Consider the following 16372-nt stretch of genomic DNA (forward strand, 5'->3'; position numbering starts at 1 on the left):
TCTATCCATAATCTCGGCAAGGACCTTAAGGAAACTGTGTCCTACTGGGGGTCCCAAACTCAGGCCGGCCCCATTCACCCTCCGGGACTTCCAGAAACGTAAGGTCCCCACCATGGGGGTGGGGACCTTCAGGGTGCAATACCGAGGGCGGACGCGGCGACTGGACTTGCTTGTGGTCAAGGGCCCCTACATTAGCTTACTGGGATTGGCATGGTTTGGACCACTGGGGCTAGCCGTCACCGGGGTGAACCACACGAGCTTACAAGTGGACGTGGACGCCATATGCAAGGAATTTCCGGGGGTTTTTGATGGGAAATTGGGACAGTATACGGGGCCCCCCATTGCTCTACAGCTTGACCCCGCAGTACGACCGGTCAGGCTCAAGGCCCGCCGGGTCCCGTTCGCCCTGAAACCCCGTATAGACGAGGAATTGGACCGACTTGTGGAGCAAGGAGTGCTGGAGCCGGTGCCTAATGCCCCCTGGGAAACCCCAATTGTCACACCCATCAAGCCTAATGGTTCGGTCCGCATCTGCGCAGACTACAAATGTACCATAAACAAGGCCCTCACGGCCCATGCATACCCAGTGCCAGTGGTCAGCCATGTCCTTGCCACCCTGGCTGGGTCGAAAATTTTTGGCAAGTTGGACTTGGCCCAAGCATATCACCAGCTGCCAGTTGATGAGGCCACAGCAGAGGCACAGACGATTGTGACGCACAGAGGAGCGTTCAGGGTAAAGCGGCTGCAATTCGGTGTCAGCGTGGCACCAGGCATATTCCAGAATCTAATGGACTCGCTCCTTAAAGGGATTCCTGGCGTCACCCCCTTCTTCGATGATGTGTTGATTGCCGGGCCCACACCAGAGGAGTTTGAGGACCGCCTCCGCACTGTTCTGCACCGTTTCCAGACAGCGGGTCTCAAGGTGAAGCGGGAAAAATGTCTACTAGGAGTGCCCCAGGTGGACTTTCTGGGATTTATGGTGGACGCAGAAGGGGTCCACCCAACTGGGGACAAGGTACGGGCCATTTGTGATGCCCCAGCGCCCAAGAACAAGACTGAACTTCAGGCCTTCTTGGGACTATTGAACTTTTACCATTCCTTCCTTCCCCACAAGGCGGCGGTAGCGGAGCCCCTACACAGACTCCTGGACAAGCGGGCCCCTTGGGTGTGGGGCCAGCGCCAGGAGGCCGCATTCCAGGCAGTCAAGGACTTGCTTGTCTCAAACTCGGTCTTGGCACACTTCGACGAGAGGCTGCCAGTGGTGCTAGCATGCGACGCCTCGCCCTATGGCATTGGCGCTGTCCTGGGACACCAACTCCCGGATGGAAGAGAGGTACCGGTGGCATACTTTTCCCAGACACTCAATGCAACCGAGCGGAACTACTCGCAAATCGACAAGGAGGGTCTGGCAATCGTGAAGGGAGTAAAAAATTTCCATGATTTCTTGTACGGGCGGCCCTTTACTGTGGTGACTGACCACAAGCCGTTGCTTGGCTTGTTTGCCCCCGAAAAGCAGACCCCCCAAGTGCTGTCTCCTCGCGTCCTCAGGTGGTCAATTTTCCTTGCCAGCTACCAGTATGCACTGATTCACCGTCCGGGGAAGGCGATGGGCCATGCAGACGCCCTCAGCAGGCTACCACTACCAGAAACAGGCCCCGACCCAGCACCTGCACAAGAGGTTATGAGCCTGGAGCTGCTTCCCGACCGCCCCATTCAGGCACAAGAAGTTGCAGACCATTCCAAGAAAGATAGGGTCATCTCCCGGGTCCTGGACTGGGTGTGGAGGGGATGGCCCAGCAGCAGCCCCGGGCCAGAATTCGCTGGCTACACAACCCGCAAACATGAACTGTCGGCCCACAAGGGGTGCCTGTTATGGGGAAGCAGGGTCGTTGTTCCCCAGCCCCTCCGCAAAAGGGTCCTCACAGCCCTACACGAGACACACCCAGGGGTAGTAAGAATGAAGGCCCTTGCCAGGAGTTATGTGTGGTGGCCGGGGATCGACGGAGAGATAGAGGCCTGGGTCAAACACTGCCAGGCCTGCCAAGAATCCCGCCCAGATCCCCCAAGGGCCCCAGTCCAGTCCTGGGAGTCCGCCCGAGCACCATGGTCACGCCTGCATGTGGACTTCGCTGGCCCCTTTCAGGGAAAAACATTCTTCATAGTGGTGGACTCCTACACCAAATGGCTGGAAGTCGCACTGGTACCGTCCACTTCTACGTCTGCAGCCATCCGGGTACTACGCAGGCTGTTTGCAACCCACGGGCTCCCTGACACTCGTCTCAGACAACGGGACTGCATTTACGTCAGGAGAATTCCAAACCTTCACAGCGCAGAACGCCATCCGCCACATCCGTTCGGCGCCATTCCACCCTGCCACCAATGGCCAAGCAGAACGCATGGTGCGGACCACCAAGGACACCCTTTGCCGCATGACGCAAGGGGATTGGGAGTACCGCCTTGCCACATTCCTTCTAGCACAGCACAGCACCCCCAGCTCAACGACTGGCCGGAGCCCCGCTGAACTACTAATGGGTCGGCGCCTTGCAATCAGATTGGACCGCCTTCACCCCGATAGAGCTCAGGATGAGGTAGTGGTGGGGGAAGGCAGGAACCCCCGGACCTTCGAGGCCCAGGACCCAGTGTACGCAAAGAATTTTGGGGCAGGCCCTGCATGGGTACCCGCCACAGTCACCAGGGTCACTGGCCCCGTGTCGTACGAGGTGCTAACAGATGGGGGGCAATGCTGGCGCCGCCACTGCGACCAGATACGGCGACGATTCCCGGGAGAAAACCAGGAGGAGGAGGACAGGTCACAGGAGTCCCAAGGGAACAGTGGGGCAGTGAGGCCCATAGAGCAGCAGGGGCAAGTAGGAGAGGCAGAATCAGTAAATACAGAGAGGACCCGTGAGGCCGAAAGGACACTGGAGCCAGAACCACGACTGAGCGAGCCGCTTGCGCCAGACCAAACAGCCCCATCACAGCCAGCATCCTTGGAACACGAGCCAGAACCTGAACCCCGGACCAGGGAACACCCCAGGCCGCAACGCACACGAAGGCCACCGGCGTACCTTGAGGACTATGAATGCGACCTCCCAGGCAGGACTGGAACTTAGAGGGGAGGGGTGTTATGTACTGAGTTGAATAGGATCCAAACTGCAGCAGTCTGATTGGTCCTAGAACAATAGGATCCAAAAGGCAGCAGTCTGATTGGTCCTAGAACAATAGGATTCAGAATGCAGCAGTCTGATTGGTCCTAGAACAATGCAGCAGTACGATTGGTTGGCAGGAACCACCCAATCATGCTCCAGATAGAAGTGAATCCACAACCTGATTGGCTTACAGTAGAATTCCGGAATTAGCCAATCATGTGCAGCCCATTGTGTAAATAATGTATATAAAGCAGATACTCTGAGGGGACATTCATTCATTCCTCCTCACCACTATGAGCTGAATAAAGAGCATGAAATCACTTTGCGACTCTGAGTATATTTCAACCATATAAGGTTTCAATTGTCTCCTTGTTAATAAAAAGTTGGTGATTATACTTTAAGTGCACATTTCACCACTAGAAAAAAAAACCCAAATAGGAAACCTTAAACCCTTTTTAAAGGGATATGTGACTTCAAGAGGGGAGAAGGTTCATTAGAGTACATATAAGTCGTTCACGAAGCAAAGATCAGGATGGCTAACACATGAAGTACGGTATTTTTTTTAAAGCTTCAGTATCTTCTGTAACACCAGTTCTGAAAATTGTGCAGAGAGTCATTTTGAAAGATAAATTTATATGTCATCAGAACAGCGTTTGGATTCTTTCAGCTCACTCTTAAATTCAACAGATTTTGCTTTCTCCTTATTTAAGCTTATTTTAATCCCTGCTGGAGCTCCTGGGACTTTCTATTGCTTTAGAAATGCAACATCTGACTTGCTAGATGGCAACATGAAGTGATATTAGGAGGAGTGTGAAATAATGCACTTTATCAGCCTTGTTCTTACGCAGCCACCATGGTATTAAATGAAAAACCTGTGGCATGAGGATAATTCAGATTCAGTACCAGGGGGTCTGTCGTCAGAGAATAGGAATGCTTGCCTGTTGACAAGCTGCTGTCCCTCTCTCTGGTCTCGACTGTAGCCCAGGGCCCATTCTGCCTCTTGCTGCCTCTATGGGGTTTCTGTTGTGATACCATCAGAACAATACTGTACTTTGGGGCAGAAGTCCAATGTCCTGCTCACCAGAATGAGTGGGAAGGGGCCACAACGCATCAGGCATGACTTATCACATTTTAAAGCAATAGAGATGACCATCATAAAAGGGACCCTATAAGACCTGCACCGCTGTGTTTCTCTTATATTTTACTGGTCTATTGCTGCTGCCATCAGCTTCCCCACACTTCTTACTCCAGCAATAAGACTATAGCTCAGTTGGCAGAGCATCAGACTCTTAATCTCAAGGTTATGGGTTCGACCCCCATCTTGTGCAAAAGATTCCTGCATTGACCCTTGTTGTCCCTTCCAGCTCCACAATTCTTTGATTCTCTGATATGTGCTATTAGGACAGCAGTGCTGAAAAACCGTTCCTTTGTTAGACCACTCCAGTGGTCAGTTAATTATAGGAAAGGATGGTAGTCAGTTCATACTTAGATGAAGCCAGGTCATTGTGATTTGTTTGTGGGGAGGTTATAAGGGAATGAATATTCATCCTGAAGTGATTGCAGGGTATTTACACATCTTCTTATAAATAATCCGTTCACTCCACATTCTGAGGTGCATTTTCCTATCATCTTCCTAACTGCAACTAACTTATTTTTAAGTGGATTTGTTACGCCAAGGCGACAGAGCTCTCCCTTGAATTGTGCAAACCTATATTTCTGCTGTGCTCTTGAATCCCTCCTGCAAAATACTGACAGTCTGGAGGCAATCTGACTTCTGAGAAAACATGCATAGGGTTGCGCTCTGCAAGCTTCCAATACTTTCTCATCCAGGTAATCTAACCCTGAGAGCATTGTCCTTGGAACTTTTCACCACTCAAGCGATGCAGAAGTTCTTATAATCTGCTTGCCGCATGGCCGGAGCCTTGGCTGCAAACTGAGCAAAAGAAAAACTACAAGTGGCAAGATGGCATAGCCATAACAATGCTATGTGAGCATGCATGCACAGTACATTCTTAATAAAAACCATTAAATGCATTACAGCTTTTGAAACCTAGCATATGGGTAAATGGCTTGCAGGACCAGGCATTGGATTCCCATACCCCAACCCATGCAAATAAGAGACCAATTTGGCTGGGTTTTGGGTCAAAACAGGCCACAACTTTATTGAATACAGATGAAAGAGGTTTGGCTTGGGCATGGGGCAATCAAAATACTTCTGGCCCGCCTGCCGGAAGTGACGCCTGGTCAATCCAGATGGGGGTTCCTAAGACTTGCCGTATTTTTCGCTCCATAAGACACACTTTTTTCTTCCTAAAAAGTAAGGGGAAATGTCTGTGCGTCTTATGGGGCGAATGCGTGGTCCCTGGAGCTGAACTGCCCAGGGGCAAAAAGCAGATCATACTGTTTTGTTTTGTTTTGAAAGAGGGAAGTGGGTGTTGAAACAAAGTCGCTAATTGGCAAGTGATCGGAAGTGAGATAAGGGACGCTAGCAATAAAGGAGGCTGCTTGGGAGGGGGGAGGTAAAAGCCAATGGATCCTCAGGATTTTTGCATTGGGTCACCCCAAATTCACCATCAGATCTCATAGCATGTCCATGGCTACAGCCTGCACCAAAAAACTCACGCACCCACTGTTTCGTGGGGCCGCAATGGCACAAAAACATGGTTACAAAGCACGGATCCACATGGATCCTCAGGATTTTTGCATTGGGCTACCCCAAACTCACCGTCAAATCACATGTCTGTGGCCACAGCATGAACCACAAAAATCATACATCCACTGTTTTGTTCAGAATATTTTTTTTTTGTTTTCCTCCTCTAAAAACTAGGTGCGTCTTATGGCCAGGTGCATCTTATGGAGCGGTGACCGCCGTAGCCACAGCAAAGTCATTGACTATCAGCTTAAACCTGGCAGCAATACTGGGGACTACTGCACAAAACAGCAAGCAATGTTTTGAATGTCTGGGCTATGGTGAGGGAGTTCAGGCCTTCCTAACCCTTTCCTTGAGACCATGTTAATTTCACAAGCTTACCACAACCATTTCAGAAGCCCTGTGCATCCTTCAAGACTCCTGGAACTGGCATCCTTCAAGGATACATTCATGAAGTTTGAATCTGGAAAAATTTAAGGGGCCCTTGTTAAATCCGCAAGGGCTAGATTTCTGCAATAAAAAGAAGGAAACATTCAAGACTATTAAGAGGAGAAAATGCTGATGCGCCTTCAATAATGGAACAATTCCAGAGGATATGGCCAGTAGCTTTTATGTCCAAGTTGATGCATTTTATTAGAGGGCATGAAGATAGACAGCAAAGTAGCATGGTTGTTAAAAACTGTGCACTAGGATGATAAATAATTTGATGGCGTTGACCCATATGCTAGGTTTTAAAAACTGTAATGCACTTTAAAATTATTATTAGAAATGCACTGTGCATGCATACACAGCATTGTTATGGGGTAGCTGTGCCGTCTTGCTACTCAAAGATTTCCTTTACTTCAGTTAGGGCCAAGGATCCGGCCATGCGGCAAGGAGATTATAAATATGTCTGCACCACTTGTGGCTTGGCAGATGGCTTCTGAACTGGGTCACTCTCGCCACCTGTCTAGACTGTGTCACTGGCAGAGTTGGCCTGGTTTATTGCCAATTCATTAATTACATGGTGATCCTTCTCCCCCCCCTCCCAAGGAGCTCAAGGTGATACACATGGCTGTCCCCTGCCATCTAACTTTATCTTCACAGCAAACCAGTCAGGTAGGTTAGGCTGAAAGATGGTTCCTGGTTCCAACCAGAGCCACCCAGTGAGCTTCATGGCTGGAAAGGAATTGAACATGGGTTTCCCTTATCCTAGACCAACCTTCTTCAAACCAGTGCCAGCCTTCGTCAACATGGCCAGTGGCTGATGGGATATGTAGTCTGTTAAACAACTGGAGGGTGGGGTAAAATAAATGAATGAATGACTGTTGTTGTTTAGTCATTTAGTCGTGTCTGACTCTTCGTGACCCCATGGACCAGAGCATGCCAGGCACTCCTGTCTTCCACTGCATCCCGCAGTTTGGTCAAACTCATGCTGGTAGCTTCGAGAACACTGTCCAACCATCTCGTCCTCTGTTGTCCCCTTCTCCTTGTGCCCTCCATCTTTCCCAACATCAGGGTCTTTTCCAGGGAGTCTTCTCTTCTCATGAGGTGGCCAAAGTATTGGCGCCTCAGCTTCAGGATCTGTCCTTCCAGTGAGCACTCAGGGCTGATTTCCTTCAGAATGGATAGAGTCTCCTCCAGCACCATAATTCAAAAGCATCAATTCTTCAGCGATCAGCCTTCTTTATGGTCTAGTTCTCACTTCCATACATCACTACTGGGAAAACCATAGCTTTAACTATACGGACCTTTGTTGGCAAGGTGATATCTCTGCTTTTTAAGATGCTGTCTTCTCCCAAGAAGCAGGCGTCTTTTAATTTCGTGGCTGCTGTCACCATCTGCAGTGATCATGGAGCCCAAGAAAGTAAAATCTCTCACTGCCTCCATTTCTTCCCCTTCTATTTGCCAGGAGGTGATGGGACCAGTGGCCATGATCTTCGTTTTTTTGATGTTGATAATGAATGACTAGCATGTCCCTATTTTCATTGCAGTAATGTTGGAGGGTTGGCACCTGTTGCTCCACCCATTTCTTCCTCTGGCGCCACACGCCACTGGCTTGTGGCCTCTGGGTGATTGCCCATGAGTTAATGCGGCCCTCAACCTGAGAAAGTTCCCCCATTCCTGCTCTGCACCATTCTGGCTCTCAGATCAATGCTAACTTAATAGATAGGGATGTTGGACCAACCCGCCTGTTATTTTTATCAAGGCTTTGCTCTCATTTTGCCTGAGTGGCTGGCTCATTTAAAAGCAAATTCGGTTCTCGGGAGAGGTGATTCTGCCATTCCCCATTCTTACTCTTTCTTTGCTCCAGGTATAATAGCATTTGTGTTGTGTCTCTTCATCTTTGCTGCAGATTTACCTTAGGGAGCACCTCGGCCAGGAAGCGGGGATTATGAACGCATGTCTGTATTGGATAACTACCCTATTACACAGCTGGTTTGTGTTCTTCAAATGAAGATGTTAACTCTTAACACTTATTTTCTTCAGGTGAAGCCTTCAAGCCGCTTCAGACACTGTTCTCCATCCCCTCAGAAGGAAAGGCATTTACATTTAATCTTGCCAATGCCCTCTACCTTCAAGAAGGATTCATGGTGAAGGAACAGTATCTCCATAGCAACAAGGAATTCTTTCAGACAGCTGTAAAGCTGGTGAATTTCCAAGATACGAAAGCTTCCGCAGAGGCCATAAGTACTTGGGTGGAAAACAAAACAGATGGTAAAAAAAAGCTCCCTGCCCCTTTCTTGCATGGGTTTGCTTCCCAGTGCATCCTGGTTAGGCCTCATTGATTTTTTCAAAGGGCAGAGCTCGTGGGAACAACCATTAGGTGGATTGAGGCAAATGCCTCAGGTGGCAAAACGTGGGTGGCCGCAGCAGCACCCCTAGACATTGAGCCCCTGTCCATTCCCCTCTTTTGTCACACATACCCTAAGCTAGCTTGCTCTCCTCAGCTGTACTGGAGGTGGAGGACACTATCCCCATTGCCAGTGCTGAAGAAAGGTGCAACTGGGGGAGGCGCCATTTTGTTATTTGCCTCAGGCGGAAAAATGCCTTGGGCTAGCCCTGGAGTTAAAGGCACACTCACATGAATAAAAGAGAGAAAAATATTGGGAAATTCTGTACATACAGTGCAATTTAAGACTGTTCAAATTATCCTCCTTTAAAAAGATATTTTAGCTCCAAAATTCAGCCCAGCTTTGTATGCTCATTTCATTAATGTAATCTGACATTTTGCATATAAACCATAATAGTAACCAAGGAGACCTAATAAGTACCACACTTATGATCCCTAAACTTCAGGTTTGTTCTATGCATTATGCCTTTAAATTTATGTTCCATATATATATATATATATATATATATATATATATATATATATATATAATTATTTTTGTGTCATGGTGTACCAATTAAATGCATAATTTCTTTATGAAAAGATATTTTAGTTCCACCTCCACAGTGAATGCTATAAAGCTAAAAATATGGGAATTGTCCTCTTAGGAAATTTTGCTAGTCTTAAGGAAATTTCTTTAAATTCTTACAAAAATCCCTACTGATGTATTACCAAGCAACACCCACCAAACTGGTCTTAAATTTCATTTCAACTCCCCCCAAAATATATTTTTCCAAATATATTAATTTTGATTATACCAGCAAATAATACATAATTAAAGCCTATTAAAAGCAATATTAAAATGGACAGAGGTAAGAGCTGTTTGACAGTGGAGCAGACTCCAGTGAGAGGTGGTGGACTTTCCTTCCTTGGACGGATGGCCATCTGTCATGTATGATCTAGCTTAGATCCCTGCATTGCAGAGGGTTCGACTAGATGACCCTTGGGTCCCAACTCTACACTTCTGAGATTCTATGCTATTGTTCTTATTTTATCTTAGTTTGCATCCTGGCCAATTAGAGAAACAGCTAGACACAACTGACAGTCTCTTTCTGCGCAGGTAAAATCAGGAACCTCGTGGCAAGTGGAGACCTTGGTCCCTTGACTAGACTTTTGCTGGTGAATGCCCTTTTCTTCAAAGGGGACTGGAAGCAGACGTTCAAAGCAGAGGACACCAGTTTGATGCCTTTCACTAAAAGTGACGGTTCGGTGACTGAGATACCGATGATGCATCTTCAGCTCAAAGCAAAGCTTGGTAATTCAGACATCCCACTTGGTTTCACATGCATATACAGTGGTACCTCGTGTTACAGACGCTTCAGGTTACAGACACTTCAGGTTACAGACTCCACTAACCCAGAAATAGTACCTCGGGTTAAGAACTTTGCTTCAGGATGAGAACAGAAATCGTGTGGCGGCAGCGGGAGGCTCCATTAGCTAAAGTGGTACCTCAGGTTAAGAACAGTTTCAGGTTAAGAACGGACCTCCGGAATGAATTAAGTTCTTAACCCGAGGTACCACTTTATATGAGTTTGTATGAATGGATGTGTAGATCAGTCCATTTCTGCTCCGGGTCGATTTCTCATGTGTTTATTCCTAAGTCTGTTCCATATCATTTCCTCACCATGGTGTGATTCTTAAAAACAACAACCAATCTGTACAAAAATAATATCTAAACTCCTACTTAACTATGTATTTTAACACAAAATATGTATTCAATATCCTTTTATCCCAAAATAGACATTTTATAAATGCATTCTGGTATGCTTCTGGAGACAAGAATTGCATCACAATCTGAAGGTTAATTATATTCCAATCTGTTTATCAGATCAACCAATTACCGTATTTGTTCATCTATAAGACGCCCAAATTTGGGGACTCAAATTTAGGAAAATGGTGGGAGATGGCACAGAGTTGTTGAGCTTTTTTTGGGGGGGGGATTACCCAGGGTTGTTTAGCTTTTTTTAGAGGGGATTGCTGAAAATTGCTCACCCGTACACATTGAGAAATCTGCCTCTCATTTGTCCCATCGCCGGGAGAAGCTGCCAATCGCCCACCCAACTGCCGGAGCATCAGCCAATCAACACCACCCATTGATGCAGCAACCAATAACATGTGCAATAGCCACTGACAGCCACGGCAGCAACCAATCAAACATCCACCCTATGCACTACCCACTTTTTAGCATGATTTTTAAGGGGGGGGGGGAAATAGTCTTATACATGGAAAAGTACAGTAGGTTCTGTTGAACTCTGAGCCTACTTGCATCAGGACCACGAGTTCCTGTGTGTTTATCTGCCTGTTGCACAAAGCTACCATTATTAGAGTCACTTGGGGCTCTTTTTCAAGGGGAACTCACAGGAACTCAGTACTGGCACCTCTCAGGTGGGTGCCATTGCCATTCTAAGAGAATGAGGCAGGTCTTCATGATGTGTTCTGGCACCCCTTTTTTTTTATATATAGAAAAATAGCACTGCAGTTAATTATTGGCTATTTCCTGTGGCAAGTATCACATTCTTCCTTTCTTCCTTTCTTCCTTTCTTTTTTAATTGTTAATGTCGTTTCTTTTAATCTTCTGGTGCCAGTGCACTGCATACTGTGAACCACAGTATGTGTTGGTATGACAGAGCCGTTTTAAATGTGTGGTGTTTCGCAGGGGATTTTCCCCCACGAAATGCAGACGCTTTCAAAGAGAAGTGGCAAAGCAGATCAATGGACGCTTTCCTCAAAATTGCGAAGTAGCACTAGTGACATTCCAATTAAATCATGCGCATGTACAAGACAAATAATTTCCACATCTCAAGATCTCTGCTCGTTATTTCTGTCTCTTTCTCTGAATCTAACCTGATGTGTTAAATTAATCATGGACGGAGCATGTCAAACTCTTTCCCTTCCAAAATGAAGGACTCATGTATGCATTTCAGTTTATTAGTGAGTTGGATCCTGCCTTATAAGGCAGCAGGGGGCCTTGAACCAGGGACTCTGGCAACTGGGTGGCTGAGGTGCCCATGCACCATTGTGGTAGCTTATCAGGAGAAGCACCTGCCTCCAGGCCATTCCTGAAGATGGCAAAACGCAGCTATCGATTCAGCCGTGGTCACGTGACTCAAGTAACCAATAAGTTTCCACTTGGTCTCATAAAGCTGTTGACTGTTCTCAGTGGCGGAGGAAGAGGGGTGTGGTGGGGGTGGACCGCCCTGGGTGTAATCCCTGAGGGGGGGTTGACATTTGGCTTGTGGTAGGCTTGGGAGTCATGGGCGTGCGTGGTGCTGTTGCAGGCAGGCAAGCAGGCAGGGGACAGGACGGGAAGGAGGCAAGCGAGCAAACAAACAATTGAGGGGGGTGGGAAGGGCAGAGGAAGGAAGTAGGATCGGTGGGTGTGCCTTTCATTCTGCCTGGAAGACGAGCACCTACAGCTCCGGCTGCAGAGCGTGCATGCCGCTCCATGCACCTGAGTGGCTATCCAGTACCTGGGAGGGCGCCCTCCGCCCCCTCGGGAGTGCTCCCCTCTCCCCTCTCAGGAGCACGCACACCCTGGGCAGCGCGGGCATATGCTCCACCACTGACTGTTCTGCCTCCTCACTCTCTAAAAATTGATACTCAGAAGTGCTCTAGCTACCTGACTTTACAGAGATGTCTAAAATGCATGCAAAATTGGAACCTGATGGCTTGGCAGAGCATCTCTTACATAATTTAGGATGCTAAAACAGAGATAGGTGTGAACACTAGTGTTGCATATGCTAAATTCACCCTGTGTTAAAGAATGCAGAGTCAGCGCATTTTGTCTTGTCTTCAGGCCATGGTGGAAGGTGGACAGATGGGACCTGATGCCAGCCAGGGGGTCCCAGGCTGGCTCAGCCCTATCCACTTCCTGGGGGAAGGGATGAAGCTCAGTGGTAGAGCATCTGCTTTATATGAAAATAGCCCCAGGTTCAATCACTCCAGGTAGGGTTGGGACAGACTCCTGTGTGAAACCGCGAAGAGCCATTGCTGATCTGTGTAGACAATACTGAACTAGATGGACCAACAGTCTAACTCAGTACAGTGGTGCCCCGCAAGACGAATGCCTCGCAAGACGAAAAACCCGCTAGACGAAAGAGTTTTCCGTTTTTTGAGTCGTTCTGCAAGACTAATTTCCCTATGGGCTTGCTTCGCAAGACGAAACGTCTTGCGAGTTCTTGCGAGTTTGTTTCCTTTTTCTTAAAGCCGCTAAGCCGTTAATAGCCGCTAAGCCGCTAAGCCGTTAATAGCTGCTAAGCCGCTAATAGCCGCTAAGCCGCTAATAGCCGTGCTTTGCAAGACGAAAAAACCGCAAGACGAAGAGACTCGCGGAACGGATTAATTTCGTCTTGCGAGGCACCACTGTATAGGCTATGATTACCAGGCGTCCCCGCTTCCCGCAAGACGAATGCCTCGCAAGTCGAAAAACTCGCTAGACGAAAGAGTTTTCCGTTTTTTGAGTCGTTCCGCAAGATGAATTTCCCTATGGGCTTGCTTCGCAAGACGAAACGTCTTGCGAGTTCTTGCGAGTTTGTTTCCTTTTTCTTAAAGCTGCTAAGCCGTTAATAGCCGCTAAGCCGCTAAGCCGTTAATAGCCGCTAAGCCACTAATAGCCGTGCTTCGCAAGACGAAAAAACCGCAAGACGAAGAGACTCGCGGAACGGATTAATTTCGTCTTGCGAGGCACCACTGTATAGGCTATGGTTACCAGGCATCCCCGCTTCCCGGGGACAGTCCCCAGATTTACAAATCTGTCCCTGGACAAAATCCATCCCCGGAATGTCCCTGGATTTCATTTAATATCCCTGGATTTATATTTTAAGTGTTGTAGATTTATTAGTAGGGAATGAATGTTGCCCGACTGGTTCAACAGCACAAGACACATCATATGGGGACTTCCAGTGAGGCAAAATGGCGGGCGCCACAGCAGCGAGTAGCTCCTGAAGCCAGCCAGAGCCAACTGCGTTACCAGTCTGGCTCTGGGCTGCTGAGACTGCCGCTGCCACTGCCAAGGGGGAACCAGGGATGCCTGACACTCCTCCCCCATGACCCAAATTCAGCTGGGAGCAAGAGTGTCCAGCCAACTGCCAATCGGCACTCTGGGGCCAGTAAAAACCCTGGAACCAATGCAGGGAGAAGGAGGAGAGGAGAAGGAGAAAGAAGAGAGAGAAAGAGGAAGGAGAAAAAAGAGGGGAGCCCTGAGCTTGCTGAGCCGCCACCACCACTGAGGAGGAGAGGTAGGAGAGCACCAGGAGGACAAGGACACGTGGAAGAGACCAGGCCCCACCCAAACCTACTCCATGGTGGCTAACACTCCAAGAGAGCAGGCTAGGGCCCAGAGGAAGGCCACATGACAGAGGAGACCACAGAAGAGAAGATATTACTTCTTTTAAAAAAATAAATAGCTTTTTTTTTCTCTTTTCAAAAAAAAAAAAAAAAAAAGGGTCCCCGGATTTTTTGAAAAAAGTCTGGTAACCTTAGTATAGGCTTCCTATGTTCCTGTCCACAGAATGCCCCATTTCAGGACTTTCTGCTGCGCTGCCCTGAGAAGGGCAGCACCCAGAGGTGTAGCAAGGTCAGGTGGTACCTGGTGCAATATTTTTTTGTCACCCCCCCAAGTTGGGAGTTGTGGGTGGGTGGCATGGCTCTTGGGCAGCTGGAAGGAGCCCTGCTCACCTGCCACTCCTCTCCTGGTCGCCAGGCGACCGACAACACACCGAGGGGCCTCTTCTCTGCCTCCTTGCTCTCCTTTCTCGTGCGCCCCAAAGGACCCTCCAGTGCAGCCAGCCGGTAGAGCCCCTTCTTGCCTGGGACCCACCCCTTTTCGACTCCCCTGCACCCGGGAGAGCCCTCCTCCACCCCCCAAGCCCACTGGGAGGCTCAAACTTTTGGTTCCTAACTTAGCAGAGCTGTCAAAACGAAGGGGGAAGGAGGGAAGGCCGTCGGCAAAGTGGCGCAGCTCCCCCCTTCCTACGGCGTCTTGGGGTAGGCTTGGGAGTCATGGGGGGTGTGACATTCAGCGCGCCACCCATTTGACTACCCCTGGCTACCGCCAGCATCCACGGCATCGCTCCCGGGGGCTGCGCTTCCTGTCCTGGCTGGCTGTGCCTGTGGCAGAGTCTTCCCCCTGCGCTTGCGAGGCATCCTGAGCCCTGGAGGAGGAAGGAGAAGAAGGGCACTGGAGGCTAGCCAAGAGAGGAGCAGCTTCCCTGCAGAGCCAGTGGTGGAGCTAGCCGCTTGGGCACCCGAAACAGCGAACATGTCATGCACCCGGGGGTGCCACTCAGGGGGGTGATCAGTGTGGTGATCGGTGCCCATTGGGGGTGACTGGAGTGGCAATCGGCGTCCAGGTGGGTAATTGGTGCAGTGACTGGCACCCAGGGGGGTACCACAGCTATCCACCCAGGGGGGCTTTTATCACCCCCCCTTAGTGATGACACCAGGGGCAGACCGCCTCCCCGCCCCCCTTCCTACGCTCCTGGTAGCACCTGCAGGTCTTCTGCCTGTGTATTTGACAGCCAACTGGAGGCTGGTTCAGCTGGCAGAGCTGAGTGGAGGGATGCCTCCACTCAATCCAAACCAGCCACAGTCTTTTGTAAGGGAGGATTGGATTGCTCTGTAAACCTTCACCACGGTCTAATGAATAGTCTGAAGCCTCTGGGATCCTCTTTCATTTGCTCTTGTTTTGCCACCTCTCTCCTATTAAGACTTTTGCCCATTTTCTATTCTTTCTTTTAGGTCATTTCTCTGACCATAATGTGCGCTACCAAGTCTTGGAGCTGCCGTACAAAGGAGAGGAATTCAGTTTCGTGCTGATCCTTCCAGCAGAAGATGTGCCTATAGAAGAGGTCGAGAAACTCATTACAGCCCAGCTGATGAAAAGCTGGTTTGCTGCGATGGAAGAGGATGAGGACGTAGAAATCAGCCTTCCCAGGTATGTAATGACCTCTGTGACGATCTGGTCTTCCTTTTGGTCTTAAATCCTTCTTGTGGAAGAGTTTATGGAATTAAGACACTGAAAAGGGCAAGCTGATTTATTGACCTGGGAGCTTTGCAGTTATTTAAGCTAATGGCAGTTTGTGCTTACTAATTTCTCTAGCGAATGTAAATGAAATTAGGGCCTATATTAAGAGCTGACAGGTACAAAACGTCTATTCTCCCAAGAAGCACCATGAAGCTGGTAATGGTCCCACATGCTTTTACTACCCCTGATCCAGAGATGGCACCCTAAATGTAGATGGCTTCCAATTCCCATCAACAGCCAAAGGTCAGGGATTATAGGATGCTTAGTCCAACAACATCTAGAGGGCCAAAGGTTCCCATCCCTGCTTGAATGCCCTTTTTTCTTGTATTTACTGTCCCAATTGTGTCTGTTTTTAAATGTTAGCATGTGTTGCTAGTGTCTTGGTGGACTGCATGGTTGGCTGAGTCCCTCGAGTCCTGTATAGCTCATAATAAACTGGAGGAGGGCTTGGTTGTCTGTCAGGAAACCTGAACAGAAACACTCAAATTAAGGGCTGAGAATAGACTGCAAGACCTACTGGTTCCATAATACGTGCAACCTGAAGTTTAAAATAGCCTGGTGCAAAATAAATGAACCAGTAGGTGGGAAAGAGTCTTCAGCAGTGTGTAAAAACTGAGGGCTCAGGGAGCTCAGATAGTGATCATTTTTGGAGTGCTGAAAGAAACACGAGCACCCTT

At 48.6% G+C, this 16372-nt stretch overlaps 1 protein-coding gene across 1 annotated transcript in view; it reads left to right on the forward strand.

Moving 5' to 3' along the window:
* Positions 1 to 16372, forward strand: part of SERPINI2 (serpin family I member 2) — a 46935-nt gene that overhangs the window by 11927 nt on the left and 18636 nt on the right. The window contains exons 3-5 of the mRNA XM_028728488.2: positions 8269 to 8496; positions 9732 to 9926; positions 15410 to 15605. Coding sequence (XP_028584321.2) covers positions 8269 to 8496; positions 9732 to 9926; positions 15410 to 15605 — 619 coding nt within the window. The remainder of the gene's footprint in view (positions 1 to 8268; positions 8497 to 9731; positions 9927 to 15409; positions 15606 to 16372) is intronic.

Source organism: Podarcis muralis, chromosome 6 (assembly GCF_964188315.1).
Source record: "Podarcis muralis chromosome 6, rPodMur119.hap1.1, whole genome shotgun sequence".
NCBI lineage: Eukaryota > Metazoa > Chordata > Lepidosauria > Squamata > Lacertidae > Podarcis > Podarcis muralis.